The sequence below is a fragment of the Ornithorhynchus anatinus genome, chromosome X5, assembly GCF_004115215.2.
Source record: "Ornithorhynchus anatinus isolate Pmale09 chromosome X5, mOrnAna1.pri.v4, whole genome shotgun sequence".
Taxonomy (NCBI): domain Eukaryota; kingdom Metazoa; phylum Chordata; class Mammalia; order Monotremata; family Ornithorhynchidae; genus Ornithorhynchus; species Ornithorhynchus anatinus.
In genome coordinates, this window is record NC_041753.1 from 33,207,504 (window position 1) to 33,231,106 (window position 23,603).

The window sequence follows — 23,603 nt, forward strand, 5'->3', positions numbered from 1 at the left end:
AAGACCCTGCGTTACTTGGGTTCCTGAAGTCCTGTAAGTGTGATATGGAGAGGCAAAGATCATAATACACACAAATATGATTAAGTGAGCATTTGACTTTATCATACTGCTGTTACAGGGATGCAAGAAGGACTGGCTAGGGTAATTGCAGTCAATCTGTATACATGGAGTTAGGAGAATAGGTCATAGAGAGTTAGGTAAAAAGGAGGGATAATACCACAGCAGCGTTTCTCTGGCTTGAGGGAGCCCCCGGTTCTCAAGCACATCATCTGCTCACACTGTTTCGGTTTCCCTGGCGTCAGCTGCAGCATTTCTGCATCTAAGACTCAGGCTCAACTTCTTAGATCTTTCTGCGGTTGGTCGGTCTTATATATACTATTTGACTATCTAGCTTACAGTGTGCAGCTGGGCCTCCAAGGCTTATTGATCGATAAACATCTCTTTCTGCCCTGGGCGTATTGACTGTCTGCAAGACTGAGAAGTGCTTTTGTATAAGGCCACAAATCGTAGTGCTATATAAACTACGTTTTGGGGGCCCCTCTAGGATGTGCAGTCAGCACTCAGGCACAACACCCCACATTCCTCTGGTTAACCATATATTTTCCTCCTCGAGTATAATGTTCTCGCACAAGGCCGATGCCTACATACTCGTCTAAATAGAACTCATCATCTTCCCGAGCCCTGTCCTCCCCATCATCGTAGACTGCACCACCATCCTCCCTGTCTCGCAAGCCCATCTCTTGGCATTATCCTCAAATCATCTCTCATTCAATCTGTCACCAAGTCCTGTCAGTTCAATCTGTCATCTCCTTCACAACATTGCTAAAATCCACCCTTTCCTTTCCATAACAATAATAATAATGGTATTTGCTAAGTGCTTACAGCGTGGCTCACTGGAAAGAGCACGGGCTTTGGAGTCAGAGGTCATGGGTTCGAACCCCGGCTCTGCCACTTGCCAGCTGTGTGACTTTGGGCAAGTCACTTAACTTCTCGGTGCCTCAGTTCCCTCATCTGTAAAATGGGGATTAAGACTGTGAGCCCCACGTGGGACAACCTGATTCCCCTGTGTCTACCCCAGCGCTTAGAACAGTGCTCGGCACATAGTAAGCGCTTAACAAATACCAACATTATTATTATTATTACTATGTACCAAGCACATAGTACTTTAGACTGTGAGCCCCATGCTGGATAGGGACAGTGTCTGACCTAATTAACTTGTATCTACTACAGAGTTTAGAACAGTGTTTGAGACATAGTAAGTGCTTAATACCATAAAAACCCCCACAGGAGCTGGGGGAGGTTGGACCAAGCAATAATTAAATAATTACGGCATTTGTTAAGCGCTTACTGAATGTGCCAAGCACTGTTCTAAGCATTGGGGTAGATACAAGATAATCAGGTTGTCCCAGGTGGGGCTAAATCTTAATCCCCATTTTACAGATGAGGTAGCTGAGGCACAGAGACATTAAGTGACTTGCCCAAGGTCACACAGCAGACAAGTGGCGGAACCGGGATTAGAACCCACAACCTCTGACTCCCAAGCCCATGCTCTTTCCACTAAGCCACGCTGTTCCCTTCTTCCGTCCAAACTGCTACCATGCTGGTCCAAGGACTTATCTCATCCTGCCTTGATTACTGCCTCAGCCTCTTCACTGACCTCATGCTTCCTGCCTGTCTCTCCTTACTCTGCTGGCCTGGATCACTTTTCTAAAAAAAAAAAAAAAAAGGTTCAGTCCATATGGCGTGATTTGGTTTCCCTGTGTTGCTAGGGATGGTAAAGCCTAGCTCTGGTTGAGTCTTGGGCCTCACTTGGTCCAAGCTGATCCCTGGGACCATGAAGTAGGGTTGAGTTGGAACCTTTAATTCCTTCAATCATATTTATTGAGTGCTTACTGTGTGCAGAGCACTGTACTAAGCACTGGTTTTGGCTTTCTGTGGATGCTACTATATGTGCACTAAGGTCCCAGCAGCCCAAGAGAACCACCACACCTGTGTCCAACGTGGCTAACTTGTATCTACCCCAACACATAGAACAGTGCTTCACACATAGTAAGCACTTAATGAAACAGCATGGTCTAGTGGATAGCGCATGGGCCTCGGAGTCAGAAGGACCTGGGTTCTAATCCTAGCTCCATCACTCGTCTGCCTTGTGATCTTGGGCAAGACACTTCGCTTGGGGATTAAGACTGTGAGCCCAATGTGGGACATGGACTATGTCAAACCTGATTATCTTGTATCTACCCCAGCGCTTAGAACAGTGCCTGGCACACAGTAATTGCTTAAATTAAAAAAAAAAACAGGCCTCAGCCTTTGTGCCATGACCTGCTTGACTCTCAGAAACTCTCAACACAAGGTGTATAGGACTGTATCCTGAGCCTAGCCTAAATTTGGCCAGGCTTTGTTTTGTTTGTTTTTGGTATTACCCACCTCTGGTGTATATCATACAGTGTTCATTAAATGTTGATTTAGTGTGCCAAACAAAAATACCAATGTTACATGCTCTCTGGATCTCCAGGTCTGTGAGGATGAGCCTGGTAGGGCTCTCTTTGGCTGGCTGTCTTTTTAATGCCTCTCTCTCTGTTCCATGCAGAGGAGGAGCAACATTGCTGAAATCTGCGTGTTCCTTTCCATCCAAACTGCTACTTTGCTTATCTAAGCATTCATAGCCCACCTTGACTACTGCATCAGCCTCCTTGCTGACCTCCTTGTCTCCTGTCTCTTCCCACTGGAGTCCACACTTTGCTGCCCAGATTATTTTTTCTGGAAAAAAAAAATGCAGTCCACATCTCCCTTCACAAGAATCTCCAGTGGCTGCTCTTTTTCACCACCTCTGCATCAAACAAACTTCTTACCAGCAGCTTTGAAGAACTCAATCATCTCTCCCCCTCCTACCCTACCTCACTGATCTCTTACTATAACCCAGGCCGCACTTCGATCCTCTAATGCCAACTTTCTCACTGTAACTTGAGCTCATCTATCTTGCTCCCAACCCCTTGCTCATGTCCTACCTCTGTTCTGGAACTCTCTCCCCCTTCATATACAACAAACCACCCACTTAAGCTTCATTAAGATGCTCAGTGCTCTGCACACAGTAAGTACTCAATAAATACGAATGAATGAATGAATTAAAATCACATCTCATCCAAGATGGCTTCCCCGACTAAGCCCTCATCTCTCCTACTCCCTCTCTCTTCTGCATTGCATATGCACTTGGATCAGCTCTTTAAGTACTTGATATTCACCCCACTGTCAGCCCCACAGCACTTACGTACCAGTTCATAATTTATTTTAATGTCTGTCTCTAGACTGTAAGTGCCCTGGGGGCAGGGAACTTGTCTACCAACTCTGTTGTATGGTACTCTTTCAAGCGCTTAGTACAGTGCTTTACAGTGCCATTAATTCATTGGAGCAATGTGTGGAAAGAGCCACAGGCCTGTCAGAAGACCTGGGTTCTAGTCCCAGTGCCACCAATTGGCCTGCTGAGTTATGTTGGGTAAGTCGATTAACCTCTCTCCACCTGTTTCCTCCCTCATCTGTAAAATGGGAATCATAAAAACCTGTCTTTCCTTGCCTCACAGGGATCAATCAGGTAAGCGATGGTATTTATTGAGTGCTTACTGTGTGCAGAGCACTATATGAAGCACTTGGGGCAATTATGGTACAACAGAGTAGGTAGACATGATCCCTGCCCACAGGGAACTTACAGACTAGAGTAACGTGTGAAGCTTTTATTGCCCAGACTGTCATATGGTTCTTTATGTAACAGTTCACAGTGCCCAAGTATTGCAAATCAATCTATGTGGCTTTAATTACCCTGATCCCTATTTTCCCACGTAGCTAGATTTTCAGGAAGCAGGGAAAACAGAGAAGCAGCGTGGCCAAGTGGAAAGAGCACCGGCGTGGGAGTCAGAGGATCTCGGTAGCAATCCCGGCTCTGCCAATTGCTTGCTTTGTGACCTGGGGCAAAGTCACTTCACTTCTCTGGGCCTCAGTTACCTCATCTGTAAAATGGGGGTTCAAATCCTCCATCTTAGACCGTGACCCCTGTGTGGGATGGGGACTATGTCCAACCTGATTAACCTGTTTCTGCCCTAGTACTTAGAACGGTACTTGACACATAGTAAACACTTAATAAATACCATTAAAAACCAAACAAACTGGTCCTCCCACCCACTGCCCTGCACTAGCTGCTGCAGGGCTGAAGCAGCTGTTGAACGCAGGATGCCAGTGATGGAGTAGGTAGTACAAGCCCCATTGGGCCCACTATTCGGCGTCTACCAAGGGGAGGCATGTCTAGAGAGTCCCTAGGCTTCATGTCCATGTGGAGTACTACCTAGGGCCCACCAGGAAGCAAAGGCTAGTCTCAGGCAGGACATGTAGGTGGGGGAGGAGGGGTCCAAAGGAGCCCAAACTGGGTCAGTTCCCATTTGCTTTAGTTACAAAGGACTGCTGTTATCTTAGGCACCGACTCAGTGAGGGAAGAGGGGGCCATCCCAATCATGGAGTTGACACTTTTGGGCTGTTGGTAGCCTGCTCTACCTCTTGGAGCCAGAAGGGAACGGAGCCAAGATGGCAGCTCCACTCCTTGCCCTGTGCCGGTAGGAGGAAGTTGCCATCGCTGCTCTCTCGAGCCTCACCAGGCATTGGAGCTGGATCCAAACAGTTCCCCTCTCCTCTGGCCCTGAAGCCCTATAAGGAGGAGCTGTCTACCCTCATCACCCCCACTCCATCGAAGCAGGTATCCCAAGGGATCCACTGGGGACAGGATGAAGCTTGAAATTTTGGAGTTGCTGCAGCAGCGGGCACCCCAGGGGACCGCACAGTCACCTCCCCACTTTTGGATGAGGATTCTCTGACCTAAGCCCTGACAGTAGAGTTGGGTGGCTTGCGGGATGGTAGCAGCTGCAGCCGTAGCAGCGAATCCTGGCAGAAAAGTACTGGGGCGGTTTTGTGGCCCTCTGGGTTTCATTTTGCTGCTACAGTTCCGGATCACCGACCTCCAACCTGTCCCCAGGTGCCTGGGTGCTCAAAACGAAGAGTTGGCACCCCTGACTGTTACCTTTAAATTCCTTTTGGTTTCTTATTAAGCAACAAATTTTAGAGTATGCAGGGAAAATGGTCTTCCCCAATTATCCCTTTGCTCTCATCTGGAGTCTCCAAATGCCATGCACGTTGCCATTCAGGTGTGTTCCTTCAAGAGTAGGGTGGCCTTTCCGCTGTGTAGGCTACAGGCTGCTTCTGGATGGGATGCCTTGAATACCTGTTAAAGGGGAAAACACGGGTGATTCCTCATGAGATTTTCCCAGATTTCCACTTACCTTTGTATTTATAGGCCTGTCTGTAGAGAAGTTGTTCTTCCACTCACAGATATATATGCCTGTGAACACTTGCCTGTAATTGACCATTTTAAAATTTACAACTTCAATGTGAAGTTCTTTTAAAAAAAAAATAGAATCATCAAATTTGGTTTATCAGACAAGAAAACAAGCCACATGATATTTGCAACCAAATGGTTGTCCCGTAGGCTTTTTGTAAGGCCTTTTCCCTCTCCTCCCAGTCCCCACCTCTGTTTGGAATACAGCCAAATAGAGGTGGTATTTAGCCAAAGTAAAATATACTCACGCTAATGGATATTTGTCCAGCTGCCTGCCTCTTTGTCCCATCAGAAGTGAGGATGGTGGTTAAGTTGGTGTCCTGACAGCGTTGTCAAGAGGAAGGAGTTGGCAAGCAGTGTGTCCTAGTGGATACGGCATGAGCCTGGCATTCAGAAGGTCCTGGTTTCTAATTCTGGCTCCACCATTCTCTGCTGTGTGACCTTGGATAAGTCACATAACTTCTCTGTGCCTCAGTTACTTCATCTGTAAAAATGGGGTTTAATACTGTGAGCCCCATGTAGGACATGGACTGTGTCCAACCTGATTAGCTGGTATCTACCCCAGCACTTAGTTCAGTGCCTGGCACATAGCACTTAGCAAACACCATACAAACAAACAAAAATTAACCACCATATTTTATCATTGAGGTAGCAAGCATTAATATGCTAAAAATAATGAACACGTCCCATTTCTTAACAGCATATTTTAGAGTTCAGGTGCTTTCATCTTGTACTTGGCTCAATGTGTGAACTTATAGCCCTAATGTGGTTGTTTTTGGTACTTCACTGTATTACTGAACTTTTTTCAGTAATTTGAAATTAAAGCCTGCCCTCTTGTGGTTGTTATAAGACCTGAAATATTTTGAACACATTCTAGTTTTGCTTTTGGTGGTACTGTCTATTGTTTGTGATATTACTGAGCACTTACTGTGTGCTAGGCACTGTACTGAGTGCTGAGCAAAGGTACAAGGATGACCATTCAGACCGCCAGAATGGTCCAGAGCCTGCCACTGAGCCCTTTTCCTGCTGCTCTCCCCCCCCCCCCCCCCATTGGTGTTGGGCTACAGTGTTCAGGTGGAACAGGAGCTGTATTGAATGAGTGATAAGATGTCATCAAGTGTTTCTTTAAATTTCATTTTGAAAATTCCCTTTTCAAATTTAAGGCTACTTCAGTTCTGGGCTTCTTTGCTCTGTGGTAGGAAATCAAGTTGCTTACTCCACAGGGTAATCTCTTTTATTAGCAGCAGCTTTTAGGCTCAATTTTCAATTTCTCTGGTTTTGTCTAGCTCATGGATTTCACTGATTTGTTGCAGCTATGCCAAGAAGGAATCTGATCTTACCGAAGCCCAGAACAAGTTGCGAGAGTATGAAGCGGCCCTGAATTCCAAAGATGCTGCTCTGGCCACGGCACTTAGTGATAAGAAAAACCTGGAGGGAGATTTGGAGGTCTTGCGGGATCAGTTTACACAGGTGGGGAAAAAGGTTGCTTGTGCATTGGATGTGGCATTAGGTAAACGGTTCAATCCTGGGAGTAGTAAAGCCACTGTAAAGTTTATGGTTTGGGGAAGTGGAGAGGGTGATGGTAGAAAGAAAGGGCCAGTCAGTCAATAGTCAATCAATCATATTTATTGAGCACTTGCTGTGTTCAGAGCACTGTACTAAGCACTTGGGAGAGTACAATATAGCAGTATAACAGACACATTCTCTGCCCACAATGAGGCCTGTCTGGAAGTTGATGAGAAAGGTGTACAGATGACCGAGCTATTCCAGAGGTGACTCTCAGAAGTAATTCAGGAGAGGATTATCCCAATTACTCGGCCATTTTGCTACTCCTGAGGTGGGAAGAAGGGGCAGGGGAAAGGAAGAGAAGGCAGTAAAGGGTGGAAGAAATTAATTGAAACTCATACTAGTCAGCCTAATTATCTCTTTCAAGTAAGTCAAAATAGTCATCTAAGATGAGGTTTTGTGATGATCTGTGACTTCATTTATCTGCATATGTCTTTCCCATTAGCATCTTTTATTATTAAAGTTCAGTTATAGTGAAAGAGCACAGGATTGGGAGTCAGGTGATATGGGTTCTAATGCCTCCTCTACCACTTGCCTGTTGTGTGATCTTAGGCAAGTCATTTAACTTCTCTGTGCCTGTTTCCTCCATCTGTAAAATGAGGATTCAGTGTCAGTTCCCCCCCAATCTCCCCAAACACACACAGTGAGCCTTGTGCAGGACAGACACTGTGTCTGATCTGATTAAATTGTCTCTTCCCCAGTGCTTAGTGTAGTGCTTGGCACGTAGTAGGGGTGGTTTGAATATTCATTCTAAGCTATGAGTAATAAAGATAAAACAAAGTTAACACTTGATATGAAAAGTTTGTAGTGATTGGTATGCACTTATGTAGAAATGGGTTTATTTTCCAAATGTCTTATTGCAACAATTTTTATGTTTTTAGTTGGAAACTTCCTATGCTGCAGCCAAGAAACAGCTAATGGATGAGACCTTACTCAAAGTGGATCTCGAAAACCGATGTCAGAGCCTCATTGAAGATTTGGAGTTCCGTAAAAATATGTATGAGGAGGTAACTGTTCAATGCTGATAGCTGTACATTTTTAATGAAAGGGAAAATCAAGGGAAAAATATTTTCCCCCCGATAGCCACCTGTTGTTTTCTGCATTTTTTAAAAAGTAATGGTCAAGGGTAACTAAAAGCATAGAACCTGACTGTTGGATTGTATTAAGGTGATGGAAAATGTTATCCCTCTGTGCCATAGTGCTAGTGGATTCCAGTGGTACACACTGTTTGGGATTGAGGAGTTGAACACAGAGACCCAGTGATTATTTCCTGGGGATACAACAGCTGCCAATCTGCTCTTTTGATGGTCTTCCCCCCATTTTTGTTCACATCCCATGAGGGGAGACTCTGCCACTGGTGACAAGGCTATTGGTCCCCAGCAAGCCGTTTTCTCTTCAACTAACCAGGAATCCCAACAAGGAGAAAGTGGAGGGTGGAGGAAAGGTGGTGTTACTGTAATTTTAGGGGGTTCCTTGTCCCAATGTCCATGACTGGAGGGTTCCAGCATCAAGGAGTTGCTGCCTTTGTCATCATAAATCCTTTTTTTTTTTTTTTACGTGACCCGGAGGGGCTGGGGTCACAAGGGCCTGAGAGCCTCATAACTGTCACCACCACTAAAGCATCTAGGGTTTATGTGCTGTGGTTGTGTTCTCTAGGGATTCTGTACCTGTGAGTGTGAGAATACCGCTGTTGACCTCACTGAGAGAATTGCAACACCCTACGGGGTGCAGCAGCTATGCAGCAGCTAAGGAACGGTTTGTCCAACCAAAAGTGAGCCCGGAATACAGTGGAAATGTCCCCAACCTCACTTTCCGTTGGACTGTTGCACACATATGATCATGCCACACATTTATAGTAATTTCTGGGCTGCTGGAACCACAATTGCCCACTGGGCTAACTGCATACATAGTTGCAGTTGGTTTAGTGGATAGAGCATGGGCCTGGGAGTTGGAAGGACCTGGATTCTAATCTGGCCCTGCCTCTTGTCTGCTATGTGACTTTGGGCAAATCACTTCACTTCTCTGTGCCTCAGTTACCTCCTCTGTAAAATGGAGAGTAAAAATCGGGGTACTGAATTGAGGAGAAAGTTAAAAGTTTGAAATAGTTGGTGGGGGCAATGGTCATGGGAGTCAATGAGGACAGAGAGGTGGTTTTGCTGAAAGGAAGAGAGGCCAAAGTTATAGCAATAAGTGGCCAAAGTTGGTCTAGTGTCTGGTTTTCTGCCAGCACCGCTCTGCGACAAACAAAGGAGCAGAGGAAGCAGACCAGGGAGGTGATCCAGGGCTGGGAGTTGGTGGTTTGAGATCAGTAGATGGGGAGAGTGAGAGAGTTGAGTTCAGTGGAGAGGAAAGAGTTGAGGGTGTGAATTTGTGCATCGAGAGTGGGAAGGCTGGGTAGGTAGACCAAATGAGGCATGTTGGCTTGAAACAAGTGCAGAGGGTCAAAGGTTTTGGAGGTGGGAATAGTGTGAGAAAAGGCTGTCGTCAGAGAGTGGGATTTCAGAGATGGTGACGTTAGAAATTGTACATTGAGTAGTGATTGAGTAGTGATGATGGTCTCAAGTTTGCCCAATTTGGTGAGAGGGTGAGGTGGGGTGGAACAGGGCAGTGGAGATGAGTGAGAGGAAGCGGGCGACTGGGAGGTCATCACAAGCACCTACATGGATATTGAAGTCACTGAGGATCAATGTTGGGGAAATCCATTCCCTAAAAGTCTGCAGGCCCATTATTCCTATGTTAGTGCTGGCCCCCTTTTTGTACTCTACACCTCCCGTACTTCGCAAGGGTGATGGAGAGGGGAGTCCTCTTCAGAGCACACTAGATATAGGCAACTCCCCTTTTTCTTCTGTAATTCCCTGGGGTTTTGGCCAGTTTCCCTTTACCAACACCAGTAACCCTGAGGGATTCTTCTCCTTGTCTCTTTTTAAATAAAATGAGATTATCTGAAAGTCCCCTTATGATAATAAGGACTTCTGCCATTTACCTCAAAGTGCTTCTATAGGATTAGATTCTCAGGCCCCAATGTATGAGACCTCAATTTCCTTTCTGGGCCCCAGCACATCCAGTGAATGTCCTGCCATTAACTTGATTGTGAATGCGCCCACACAGATAGCCCTCAGATTGCAGTGATGCTGATGAAATGACTCAATAACTGCATTTATTTCTGTTACAAAAGGGCAGACCTCACTGTCCAAAGGTCACTGTAGTCTTACTCCATCATAGGATAGAACACTACCTCAGCATCTTGAGGATCATCCCAGTCAAAGCTAGATGGTCTGTTCCACCTACTTTCATTACCCACTAATGTCTGGCAAGACCTTTTAGGAGGGAGGCCTTTTTTGTTCTGGAAGATCCAATATGTGGCTCCAGTTCCAGTAGCCTCGATCTTACTGCCTTCTTGGAACCAGCTATGGAGACTATCACTGGCCCCACCATGTCTCTTAAAGGTTGTGCTTTTTGTTTTTTTGAGAAACTGGAAGAGAGAGGACTGGTTTTCCAGAGTGTCCCTCCCCTCAGCCCTCTTGTTAGCCTGAGGAACCCACCCTCCCGCACCCCCCCCCGCCCATATTGGTTAATTACCTCACTTTAGTATCAAGGAATGATCATTTGGTAGCATCTTCCATGGCATTCTTTACAGTGTACTGCCTCCTGCTTTCTATTAGTAATACAGGAATGTAATTCTAAATTTTAAACAATCATTAGGTTCATTGGTGAGACTACAAAACAGAAGTTTGAGCAACCACATTACTCTTCATGTGTGAAGAGGAAAATGAGTCCAACTTTAAGGCTTCGCCCATATCAGGGAAGCAACTTTTGTGAAAATAATGTTGCAGTAGCTTTACATGGTAGATGCAGAGAGTTAAAAGAAAAATGGCTAGAGTGACTTCCATCAGTAATCTTCTGACTTAACTTGAAAGTTTGTATTGTTGTTATTATCATTATCAGTCAGTCGTTTTTATTGGGCACTTACTGTGTGTAGAGCACTATACTAAGCGCTTGGGAGAGTAAAATATAACAGTACACAAACACATTCCCTATTATGTCAAGTTTGTATCATTATTATTAGCATTAGGACATGTTGTCTGCTCTGGCTTTCTCATTTCCTAGGAGATCAATGAAACAAGAAGAAAACATGAGACTCGTTTGGTGGAAGTGGATTCTGGGCGCCAGGTGGAATATGAGTACAAACTGGCCCAAGCACTACATGAAATAAGAGAGCAACATGATGCGCAAGTGAAGATGTACAAGGAAGAGCTTGAGCAGACATATCATGCTAAAGTGAGACTTACCATGTCAAATTTTACTTGGTTGAGATACTTGTCCTTTGTAATTACAGTTCATAGCGTGAAAGCACTCAGTTGACAAGAAACAAAGCACTAAAGGAAAAGAACAGATTTGGAAATTTGCAATCCCTAAATGTAATTGTGATTTCAGATACAACACATTTTTGGTATTTGGGATCACCCCTGAGAAATAGTAGTGAAGCTGACCTCTTGGATTTTTTAACCACATGGCTCAGTGGAAAGAGCATGGGCTTGGAAGTCAGAGGTCATGGGTTCGAATCCCTGCTCTGCCACTTGTCAGCTGTGTGACTTTGGGCAAGTCACTTAACTTCTCTGCTCCTCAGTTACCTCATCTGTAAAATGGGGATGAAGACTGTGAGCCTTACGTGGGACAACCTGATTACCCTGTATCTCCCCCAGCGCTTAGAACAGTGCTCTGCACATAGTAAGCGCTTAACAAATACCAACATTATTATTAAGCCTTCTGTTGACCTGAATCAGGCAGAGGACAAAACCAAGTGGTGTTTTGTTTTTTTAAAACCATAGTATTTTTGTACAGGGTTGAGCTTATATAATGTGCAGATATAATTGAAATATAAGGTTTAAAATTATAAACCACATGCTTTATATAGTGATGTGGTGATACTCTCAAATCTAATGGCTATGCAAAGGGACCCAAGTGAAAACAGCCGTATTACAATGATTCTTCTTTCTACCACAATGATTTAGCATTTATGATTTTGAGAAACACCTCTTCCCCATTTGTCAGGAGTCCTACCACACATTTGCAGATGAATTTCTTTGTTCTCTTTAATGCAATGTATTAAGGGAGTAAATACTGAATACCCTGATAGGCAGTTCGGTTGCTTTATTTATCCTTGAGTTCCAAATGTAGAAATTTAAGAACACTTGCTTGCCACTACAGAAAGATAATTTTATTGTGTGTTCTTAAGTGTGACCTTAACTCAGTCTACACAACAACTGTAATCTGATGGAGTCCCAGAGGGACCCTCTGGGTCACTTTAAACCTGATGCTTATTCAGAATTGCCAAGAATCAGTTGATGGTTTTAAGTAACCCAAAGTTAAGTAGGTTGGGGATCTGAGATGTTTCCTCATGTTCTCAGGTTAAAGTGTGAATGGAGTGAAAAGTCCCTTATGGCCTAGACTAGGCATATTAACAGGGAGGGTAACTTGAACCCGAAGCTCTCCAGCCTGTATCAAGTGAAAATAAAGCCCAGGAACAGGACAGACAGATAAGATATCTGTTCTGGGATATGTGGACCTCATGATACTTTTCCTGTATTACGGCAACACTTTACTAGCGGAGTTGCGTATGAAGTTTTTTCTAGGTGGCTCTTGGTTCCTCATTTGCTTGAAATACTTCACACGATGAGAGTCTTAACAGGATTTTATTTATTTTAGCTTGAAAATGCCAAGTTATCCTCTGAAATGAATACTTCCACGGTCAACAGTGCTAGGGAAGAACTGATGGAGAGTCATATGAGGATCGAGACTCTTTCCTCCCAGCTTTCTAACCTGCAGAAAGAGGTAAGACAACACCAGCCTCTTGGAAAAGAGAGGTCTTTGAAATGTTCATGATGTCCGTCTTGGAATCCAACCCACTAATCGCTGTTGGGTTCCATTCCTGTGACTCTTCCTTTCTGTCTCCTCCTGTGCCTCCTACCTGCCACTCACTCTATAGTTTTTCAAGAATTTTCATGCTTACCCTCTGCTCATTCTCTCTCCTTAGTCTTTAACTCACTTTTTAAAGTTGTCAGTGTCCTGTCAGGAAACAATGAGTTGAAGAAAGGAAAAACTGCAAACTACCAGAAATTTGCGACATTTAATTTAAAATGCCTCATCTTCCTCAGCCAGGTTCTCCCAGTGCTTAAATTACTTCTTGGGGGTAAATTAAATGATTTGGGAAATCATATAAACCATTTCTAGTTATTAGGGAAGCCTAGAAGACATTGATATAATAGTTTGCTAGATCATGAGCACATAGGCACCTATTGATGATGTATAAGACAAGTTAAGCAAATATGGTCCCCACTCTAGAGGATCTTACAGTTCAAGACAACATGGAACTATATGATCAAAGACAAAAAAGGCATGAAGACAACTGAACAAATATACAATGTAAGCTAAATCTATTAAATGGTGTCCTGATGGTCTGAAGGAATGAATAAGTGTCTGTTCCTAAAGTGCTTTACTCTCAGGGAGTATTTTAAGTACTTGGAGAATTGAGCCCCATGGATGTTTGGACCTGTTATTACTTTTTTTTTTTAAAAAAAAAAAAAGGTGGGGGGAAAAAAGATTCCCTGAAGGTGAACTTGTCTATTAGTTAGTTCAGTAGATTACTTCAGCACACCTGTCTTCCAATAAGTAGATCTTTGATGAATGATTAATTTAAAGGACCATTTTCTGAATTACAAATTGGCCTTGAAAAATTATCTTTCCGAACTTAACACAATAAACAAATTCTCTCTGTACTGCCAAAACTTACTCTGAGGCCCTTAAGAGTAGTAGTAATAATAAGCCCAACGCACAGCAGTTAAGGTGGAGCTAGAATAAGAACCCAGATCCCTCTGACTCTCAGGCCTGTGGTCTACCCACTAGACCATGCTGCTTTTTGTCTTAGTTACTGAAGAGTAAAGGTCAGGATGTGCTGGATTTCTATAGTCTGATCGTCCCAGGGTTTGAAAAATTCAGGCTCCAGCTTCTTTAAACTTTGAAAATGTTATGGGAGGCCAGGGCTTATATGTTAAAGGGACTGGTCCCTTTAAATGGCTGTGATGGCTCTGACCACACCTACAGCATGGTTCAGGCTTCCTGGGAGTGGTAGTAGAAAACAACTAGAGCAAACTCTCTGGTAAATGCTGATTAAAATATTTTTTCTTTATTTCTGAACCTAACTCAGAAAAATGCAAAGAGGAATATTCAAGTGATGCATCTAGCCCCTCCTATTTGGGTGGCAGTGGAATACTGAAGGGGAGTCTGTCATCCAAATCTAACTGGAGTTGTCTTTGGGCTGGTTGGATCTTGCCCTCAAAGGGGACTGGGTCCCAGGGGACCCAAAGGGCAAATCCCAGTCTTGCAGGACTCTCCTGGGAGATTCGAGCCCAGGAAGAGGTAGAGTTGCCCAGAATGAGAAGATCAGGAAATTCAATTAAGGAAGGAATTTAGGTATCTTCATTCAATAGCTGATGGCATTTGAAACCTCTGGTCTGAAACGAGTAAAGAGTCAAAACAGTTTTCACTGGGCCAAAGTTTAAATAATAAACTTCTGCAGAGGTCTGATTTGCTTATCGTCTGTTTCATTTGTTAGTGCAAGTGCAGAATTCTCAGCACATAGGTTTAAACAAAATGCGCTCTAGGGAAGGGCAGAGCAGCAAAAAATGCAGCAGGAATCCAGCAACCTGCTCCTAGGCTGGGCTGTAGCTTGACTTCACCTTTTGTCCCCTCCCTGCCTGGTAGCATTCTTCTTTTGGCGTGTTTGGGAACTGTCAGAAATAGGCAAAGAGAGTTCAGTGAGTACTGAGAAGAGTTAAAGAGCTTATGGAAAATTATATGAGGTTCGAGAGCCTTTTCTTCTAGAATTCCAACTTTGCAGAAAGGTAAGGTGGTACCACCTACTGGGCGAGAACTTTGGTATCTTCTTTGGATTGCTACATTAGAGACCAACTCTGGGGGGCTAATTTCTGCTATCAGTTTGGCACTCCCAAGGCCCCTCTTTCCTCCCTTCTGCCCTTCCTTCCCCTGGAAGGTGGGTGTTATACCTGATTGGGTCTAATTTATCTTCTGGGGGCAAAGAGTATAGTGGTACCACCCTTGCACAGCTGTCCCTATGAGGCGATGGGATTTTCTCCTCACTGGGCCCACAGACTGATCCATGCAACATGACTGTACAGCAGGGCCCTGGGTGCTCTGCATTTTGGGGCCCAGATTCATTCCAGGCCTTGGGCGGCGGGGTGGGGGGCTCACCCTGACCTGAGCCCTTACATGGCTGGTCACATTTGACTTGGCCACTTCTGTAAAGGTGCTTTGAGGTCATGGCTTTCTAGTTGGCTAATTCTTTTCAAACATTTATCTGGTAGATAAAGAAACTTTAAAAAAAATTGTCACTAACTCTTATGCTATAGATGTGGAATGCAGTGTGAATTTTATTTAATTTGCTATTGTGGTAATAAAACTAAAGTGTTACTTTCATCCTGTAATCATTTGGGTAATGAGAATTTCTTGGGTATCTGATGTATTAACTTCCTTTTTTAATTTTTGAAATTTCATTTTTGATTTGGAAAAATCAAAGTTTGGTCTTTAAGGGAATCTGGATTTGGCATTTGATATAAACACTTCCTATAATAGTTTTAGCAGAATATGTTGTTTGGGTTTTAGAGATGAAGTTTTCCTTTTGTTTGCTCTTGTTGCCAGTTTTCTCTTCCTCTTTTCCTGAATTTCTTATAGGATTACTTCCTTCTGTGTCCCTGAGGCTTGTCCCCAGCTCCCCTCCCTTGAGATTGTCCCTTTTTTCTTCTCTTGGTTTCTCTCTGGCACTTTCTCTGTTCTCCTCTCCACACCACCGCCCCCCCCCCCTCCTGTCTTTTACCTTCTTTTTTTTACTATGCCTATTTTCCTCTGTCCCTCTCCCAGTCTCACTTCTTTCTTCTTTCTGTTGTATTATATGCTTCTGAGTGCCTAGTACAGTGCTCTGCACATAGTAAGTGCTCAGTAAATACCATTGATTGCCCTTTTTTGTTTATCATAATAATAATAATAATGATGGTATTTGTTAAGCGCTTACTATGTGCCGAGCACTGTTCTAAGCGCTGGGGTAGACACAGGGGAATCGGGTCGTCCCACGTGGGGCTCACAGTCTTCATCCCCATTTTACAGATGAGGGAACTGAGGCCCAGAGAAGTGAGTGACTCGCCCACAGTCACACAGCTGACAAGTGGCAGAGCTGGGATTCGAACTCATGACCTCTGACTCCAAAGCCCAGGCTCTTTCCACCGAGCCACTTGCCTATCACTTCCACCTCCCCTCTTCCTGTTCATGCTTTTCCCTCCTGGTTTTTTGTTTCCCTTCCTTTGATCTCTTTGTTCCCACACACCACCCCATGATTGGAAGTCAATCAATCAATGGTATTTAATGAGTGCTTACTATGTGCAGGGCACTGTACTAAGCATTTGGGAGAGTACAATACAAGAGAATTAGCAGACATGTTTCCTGCTGATAATGAGCATGCAGTCTAGGGGTGAGCTACAAGGATTGAGAAGTATGGGGTCTTGCCTGCTTGATTCCTAAATCTTTAAAACATTTTTTTTTTTATTTTGCATGGCCCACTTTTCATTTCTAAACATAAGATGTGTTATGTGGTGTCAGACCAGTGATCAGGGCAACCCAGTGTTCTATCGCCAATAGTTTGTCCATGGAGGAATTGTGGGTGGTCACCCTTAAGATTATGGATATGTCATTTAAGATGCTTGTTTCTTCCCTTAAAGACCTACATAGCTTATGTATCTAACACTTCTAGGATCTTTCATGCAGTCCTAGATTTTTTCTCCTAAAAATCCATCTGGACCACTTACCTGTGAATTTATCTAAACCTTTCTGAAACCCACTGATATTTTCTACCTGCAAAATTTTTTCTAGTAATGAATGTCTTACACTTATCCCTTTTTGTGTGGCTCCCTTTAAATAACCTGCTTGTTGACTCTTGTTTGGGCAAACCAGAGACCTGGATTTGGTTCTGTCAGCCAACATGTTTTCAAAATCTGGCTTGTGCTGGGCTCTGTCACTTTGGTCATCAACTGAAAGTGGGTTTACCCTTCTGCCCCACCTCGAGTTGATATAGGAGATGCCTTTGCCGAGTTTCAGACCGTGGGGGGGGAGAGCTGTGAAAGGAATTTCCTTTGTATCTCCCAGGACCGAAATGACTCAGGTATTCCCTTGCTTCCTCACATTTTCCAGGTGGGAGGACTATTTAAAATCTGTCTCACTCCAGAAGCATCAGGGACATAGGGACCTCAGGGGGACATATTGATCCTATTTCAGATCCCTCAAGTTCCCATAGGGATCGAAAGTTAGGGGAAGCAGGCTTGCCTAATGGAAAGAACACGGGACTGGGAGCTAGGAGATCTGGGTTCAAATTTTGACTCCATCGCTGGCCTGCTATGTGACATTGGGCAAATAACTTAATCTCTCTGAGCCTGTTTCCTCATCTGTAAAGTGGGGATAGTCAGTCAATCGTATCTCCTGGGCACTTACTGTATGTAGAGCACTGTACTATGCGCTTGGGAAAGTACAACAGAACTGGTAGACATGTTCCCTGCCCATAAGGAGTTCACACATACTCTCCCACCCCTTTAGACTTTCAGCCCCATTTGGGTCAGGGAGTGGCAAGTCTTAATGATGTTTGACACATAGTAAGCGCCTAATAAATATCATCTTTTTGGAACACCCTCCACATGATTAAAAAGTAGCTCTTAAACTGACTGGTGAAGCTTTCCAAATATTCCCGCTTGTGTAAATCCACATGGTGCAAGGGATTTTTCTAGTGTCGTCATTAGGTTCCCAGATGGAAATTTGTTTCAGCTATAGGGAAACGCTACCAATCCCTAGAGAGTTCTTCCTACCTGTGGCTATCTCAAGGCAATACCTACAGTGGAACCAGCCGTCAGTCAATCAGTCAGTGATATTTGAGTGCTTACTGGGTGCAGACTGCTGTACTAAGCCCTTGGGAAAGTATAATATGATAGAATTGGTAGACATGCTCCCTACCCAAAAGGAGCTTACAGTTTACAGTGTGAGCCATTGAAAATGATAGTTTAAAAAAGGGGGGGGGATAGGCAAGGGGACCAGGAGTAAGGGATCCCTGATCCCTTTAGGGTTCCTGCTCTGCCGTGTGGGTCAGAGCCTCAGTTTCCCAGGTTAAGGGGAGTGGCTTCTCAGGAACCAGGTAAAAATTGGAGGCCTGGGCCAAATCAAATCAGGGAGGCAGTGCTTCTCTTTTGAAAACTGGGGGCAGGTTGAACTGGGCTAAATGAACTTGAGCCATTGAGAAAATCTGGCTGCTCAAAGACTCCTGTTTTGGTTTTTTTTTCTCAACAATCTCCAGTTTCCTTAGTTCACACATACTACAAGCTCACTCATGACATTCACACCCATACAGGATTATGTAAGTAACACTGTACTTTCTAAATTGCAAAGATCATAATGATTTTTCTCCAAAGGTGGGTAAGGACACGCCAGATGATCACTCTTGTAGCTGCTCCTGGACACTCCTGGACTCGTCCTTGTAAAGCTTGAGGGGCTGCATCACTGGATAGTAGGCAGCTTGACCAGAAAGAGGTCAGGCTTCGCCCCTCCCATGATCTAGGGAGGTGGATACCTCTCCCCTCCAGTTTCCCTCCTGGCGCCTTGCTGTGAAGACCTCAGAAGACTCACCTCAGGTAAGCTAATAGCCGGTGGAGGGGGTTTACCCTCCCCCCACCAACCCACCCGTTGGACTGATAGGGTTCCCATTCTCTAATAGCCTTCAGGACTCCAGCACTCCTACTTTAGTGCTGTTGCTTTTCATTCACCCCCACTCTCTAGAGGAGTTCCTGCCCCAAAGCCCACTGGCCTTGGGGAGTCTGTCTAGGCTGGGCCAGTTTTCCCACCTCTTTCGCCTTACAGTGGCTCTGAAGCCCTCCTGAACTTCATGAATGGTGGGGACCCCTTAAATAAGCATACAAAAAAGAAGAGAGAACGCCAGATGAGAATGCTTTGCTTTCACACGGTGGCAGTTTAGCCTTTTGGAAAGAGCAAGGGATTGGAAGTTGGAGAGCTGGGGTTCCAGTCTGGCACTATCCTGCTGTGTGCCCTTGGGCAAGTCACTCATTATCTTAGTGCCTCTGTTTCCGCCTTCGTAAAATGGGTAAGAGGTACCCGCTCTCCCTACCTCTTGAAATTGTGAGCCTGTTTGGGTCAGGGACTGTGTCCAGTCTGATTATATTGTATCAGTGTGTGTGTGGTACATAATAAGCACTTAACCTCTATTGGATATGGTATTCGGATCCCCTTAATAGCGTTTCATTCCCAGATATGCAGCTGCGGGCTCACTCAGGCTTTCAGGTCCTGCTGACAGCGAAGGGCGTCCTTTCCCATGGAGCTAAGAGAGTGTCTCTGGGCCCTCACAGGACTCCCTTCCCAACTGAAATCCCTTAGTTCTTTCTTTCCTGGGTAATAGAAATCACAGCAAGTGCAATCTAGCCCCAGGCCTCTCTGTGTGAGTCCACTGTCTGGTAGGCAAAGACATGTGACCCTGGAAACAGCAGCCCCTTCCCACCCATTTCCACCATCTTGCGGAAGAGGATAGAGAAAGGCTGGGAAAGAGTTCAAAGGCTAGTAAGGTGGCTGCTCTCTTGACTCTTAGACCAGCCGCCACTCACACTGGCCTGAACTCAGGCACCTTAAAAGAAAAAAGAGGAAAGAAAGAAGCAGGCGTATTAACTAGGCTTTTGGCTTTTTTTTTTAAAGCAGCCTGTATATCCTAAACCTGGTCAGAGGCCTGTTTGAATTTGAGTATGCTTCAGCTTGATGCTGCCTGAAAGAAATGGGTTGTAGTCTTGGAATATGTCCCTCTGTTAGCCATTTCTTCCCCATTCTACCTGGAGACCCTAGGGAAGTTTGTCAGGATTGGCTGGGCTTACCTTTGGATAGCATTCCCACTGCCTTATCCGAATCTAAATCAGTCTTCCGCCCCTCTCCCTAGAGAGCCAAGTTTTTCCAGATTCCTGCCACCTTTTTCAGTGGGTGTGAAACCTCTCATTCAGCAAATATAGGATTTCATGAACAGTATAGTCACTTCCCTTCCAAGCTAAGCTTCTACCATCACTGCCACTGGACATTGATCCTGAAGAGTCCTGTGGGCCTTTCCTGAGAGAGGGTGAATTTCTGTGGGGTGGTCTCTCCAGGGGGAGGGGTTGTCTCCCATTTTACAGTCTCCCAAGCTTATGGACGGTTTGCTGAAGATGAAGCACACCAGAGTAGTTAAGCCACTGTCTGAAGGCCCAGAGGAGGAATCTCAGGCCTCTCTACCTGGAGCCTGTCTTTCACCAGCATGTGCACAATTCCACTGGCCCTATCACCTGTTCCTTAGTATAGCAGCCATGTTTATATTCAGGAATTCAACAGTTTGCCACCCATCATCCAGTGTAGTGGATAGATTGCATCCCATGCCCTGGCCCCCCTCAATTCTACAGTTAAGGGATTCATTCCCACTTGAGTTAGCCAATCATTAAGGGGATGTGTGTGCTGTAGCTAACCTACCTGGCCCCATCTCGAAGAGCATTGACACAACCTGGGAGAGAGTTTCGTGTTCAGGATTCTGCACCCAGAGCTGCCACCACCTGGCCTACGTGGTTAAATAGCAGAAAATCCTGGATGTCATCAGAGACCATTTGTGCCTCCCACCGGAGGTGACCATTCAAGTTATCCCTGATACTGCTGGGAACTCAGCTGAAGTCCGGCAGGACTAGCTTGGGGCATTCAAGTACATTGTTACTGTCACTTCCCTGCTCATGTCCATTTAACCCTGACTCTCAACACTTTTGCCTGATTGAGGTTAACCAACCAACCAATCCAGTTTACCTCGTATCCCATGAGCCAAGGTGGAAGAATCCTAACTTTAGTGGGTGAGAGATTTCTCCAAAGGTGGGTAAGGGACATACCAGATGATCACTCTGGTAACCGCTCCCAGATACCCCTGGGCTCCTCCTTGTAAAATTTGAGGGCTGCTTCCTTGGATAGCAGGCAGCTGGACCAGAAAGAGGTTGGGTTCCGCTCCTCTCATTACCCTAAGGAGACAGGTCCCTCTCCCCTCCAGTTTTCTTCCCGATGCCTTGCTGTGAAGACCTTCGAGACTCATCTCAGGTAAGCAAATAGCTGGTGAAAGGTGTAGCAGCCCTAAGCAAAGGAAGCATAGAAAAGTCTCTTGCAAGCTATTGTAGTAGTGGCTCCTCTCTCCTTGGAAGCTACTCCTTAGCTCTCAGGCTATCTACTTAGGCTGGGAGGCAATTGATTGCCCCTGCCCCATCTTTTTTTTTTTTTAAAGAAAAGAACATGTTTAGTAGTTTGGGGGTTTCCTTTTTTCTTTCTCATGTTCTGAGGTAGGGAAAAGAGTGCCTTGCTGCTTTCAGGCAGCCACTACATTTTAAGTTGTCAGAGATTTGTTTGGATTTGGCTGCAGTCTAGCATGATGCTGCCTTTTAGTCACGGAGTATGCCTCTCATAGCCATACCTTCCTCATCCTATCTGGGAACCCCAAGGGAGTTTGGCTGGGCTTACACATGCTTACCACCTCAGCAGCTGCCCAGCCCACCCCTATTCTCTTCTGGATAGCAAAGTTCTTCCAGATCCATCCACCCTTTTAGGAGAAGATAGTGGTCCTCCTCTGATACCATTCAACATATGTTGGATTTCCTAGGCAGAGTTTATGCAATTACTTCCTTCCCAAGTCAAATTCCTGACATCACTGCCATCAGAGGTTGACCCGGAAGAGTAATGTGGGGCTCCCCTTCTTAATTAATAATATTTATCGAGTACTGAGTGTGTGCAGGGCACAGAACTAAGTGCTTAGGAGAAGACAGCGGATGTAAATGACATGATTCCTGTCTTCAAGAAGCTTGCATTCTAATGGAAAGACAAAGTAAAAACAAAATTATAAATAAAGGGAACAGGGGAAGGATCAGATTCAGCTGATCATTGCCAGAGAATGAAAATATGAATAAATAAGTGATTAAAATCAGAGTAAATGAGTTGCTATATACATATTAGGAGTGATTTTGATATATTTAAAAGTGTCAAGGGTGGCAATTGGGAAGATCTTCCCTGGAGTGGAGGGAAAATTAGGCATGGAGTGCTTCCTGGATGAAGTAGGACCTCAGAATGGCATTGAAATTTTTGGTGGGTTTGAAGTGAGGAGGAAGTTCTAGGCAAAGGGAAGGGCATGAGGAATGGGCTGAAGAAGAATGAGTCTAGAATGAGCCATGGTGAGGTTACTTGTGGGGCGCAAAGAATATGGGCTGGGAAAGAGTGCGTGAAGAGAGCAAATTATGTAGAAATTGTTGAGTTAAATCAGCAAGGAGGCAAAAATGAGTAGGGGGTGGATGTCAATCACTGGGGAATTTGAGTATTTACTGTGTGCAGAGCATTGTACTAAGTGCTTGGGGAGAGTACAGTAAAGTAAATAGACACACTCCCTGCTTATCTAGTGGTGATGGTGTTGCCAACTGTGGTAAGAGAGTACAGAAGAGGAATGGGATGAGTTCTCTTTTGGTCATGAAGGATTGGAGCTGGTGGTGGGACATCATGTGGAGATGTCCACAGAAGATCTGGGCTTGTAAGCATGGTGAGCGGTTGGGGTTGGAAAAGATGATTTGGGAGTCCTCTGCATGAAACTTGTAACTGAAGCCATGTGTAAGTCTAGTAAGCAGAGTAGAAGAACCATACAGAACCTTGTAGGACACCCAGTTAGAGGATGAATGGCAAAATGCAAGCCAGCTAATGAGATAGAAAAGGAGTGGTCACAGAGGTAGGAGAATCATGCAAGTACCATGTCAGCAAAGCCAAGTTTGAGTAGCATTTCTAAGGAGTAGTCAGCAGTATTGAAAGTAGCCAAGAAGGCAAGGAGAATGACAGAATAAATCCCATTACACCTGGCTAAGATGTCACTGGGGTGCAGTGAAGGGGTGAAAATTGGTGGTTGTGTGTTGAGGAGGAGTTGAGGGAGAGGAAGCTAGAAGGGCTCTAAACTCTCTTCCCCATCTTGGAATTGTGCAGTTTTAGGGATTTATGTCCTGAAGGTGGAATCAGCAGAGGTAGTTAAGACACTGCCTGAAGGCCCAGAGGAGGTCGCAGGCCTCTGTTCCTGGAGCCTGTCTATCACCAGTGGGTGCTCAAAAACCCTATCACCCTTTCCTTAGTGTAGCAGCCACATGCTCTTTTCAGGAATTCTGCAGCCAGCAGCCTGTCTTCCAACTTGTTGGGCAAAATTGTAATCCTGGCAGTGGGACTCCTCTCTCTTCCTCCTCGATCCAACTGTCGACATCCTGGTTAGAGCCAACCTCTAGGCCTTGTCAACTGATCTTCCATTTACCAGGATCTTCAGTGGTAAATCAGTACTGTGAACCCTCCTGGGCTTTCTTCCTAAGGTGGTCTCCAGCTTTCGCATCAACCAGGAGAAGATTTTTTGTCATCTTCTCTAATCTGAAATCTCCAAGAGATCACCCATCAAAACTTTTATGTCAGGAAGACAGCCCTTTTCTATTTGCATCATCACTCTCAGAACATTTAGGATCGATGAGCCAGCTCATTGTCTCCTGGTATCCAGCCTTCA

General features: G+C 44.8%; 1 protein-coding gene across 1 annotated transcript in view; it reads left to right on the plus strand.

Moving 5' to 3' along the window:
• LMNB1 (lamin B1) overlaps positions 1-23,603 on the plus strand; it is a 50,109-nt gene that overhangs the window by 11,258 nt on the left and 15,248 nt on the right. Inside the window, exons 2-5 of the mRNA XM_029055682.2 lie at positions 6,688-6,844; positions 7,822-7,947; positions 11,048-11,218; positions 12,647-12,772. Coding sequence (XP_028911515.1) covers positions 6,688-6,844; positions 7,822-7,947; positions 11,048-11,218; positions 12,647-12,772 — 580 coding nt within the window. The remainder of the gene's footprint in view (positions 1-6,687; positions 6,845-7,821; positions 7,948-11,047; positions 11,219-12,646; positions 12,773-23,603) is intronic.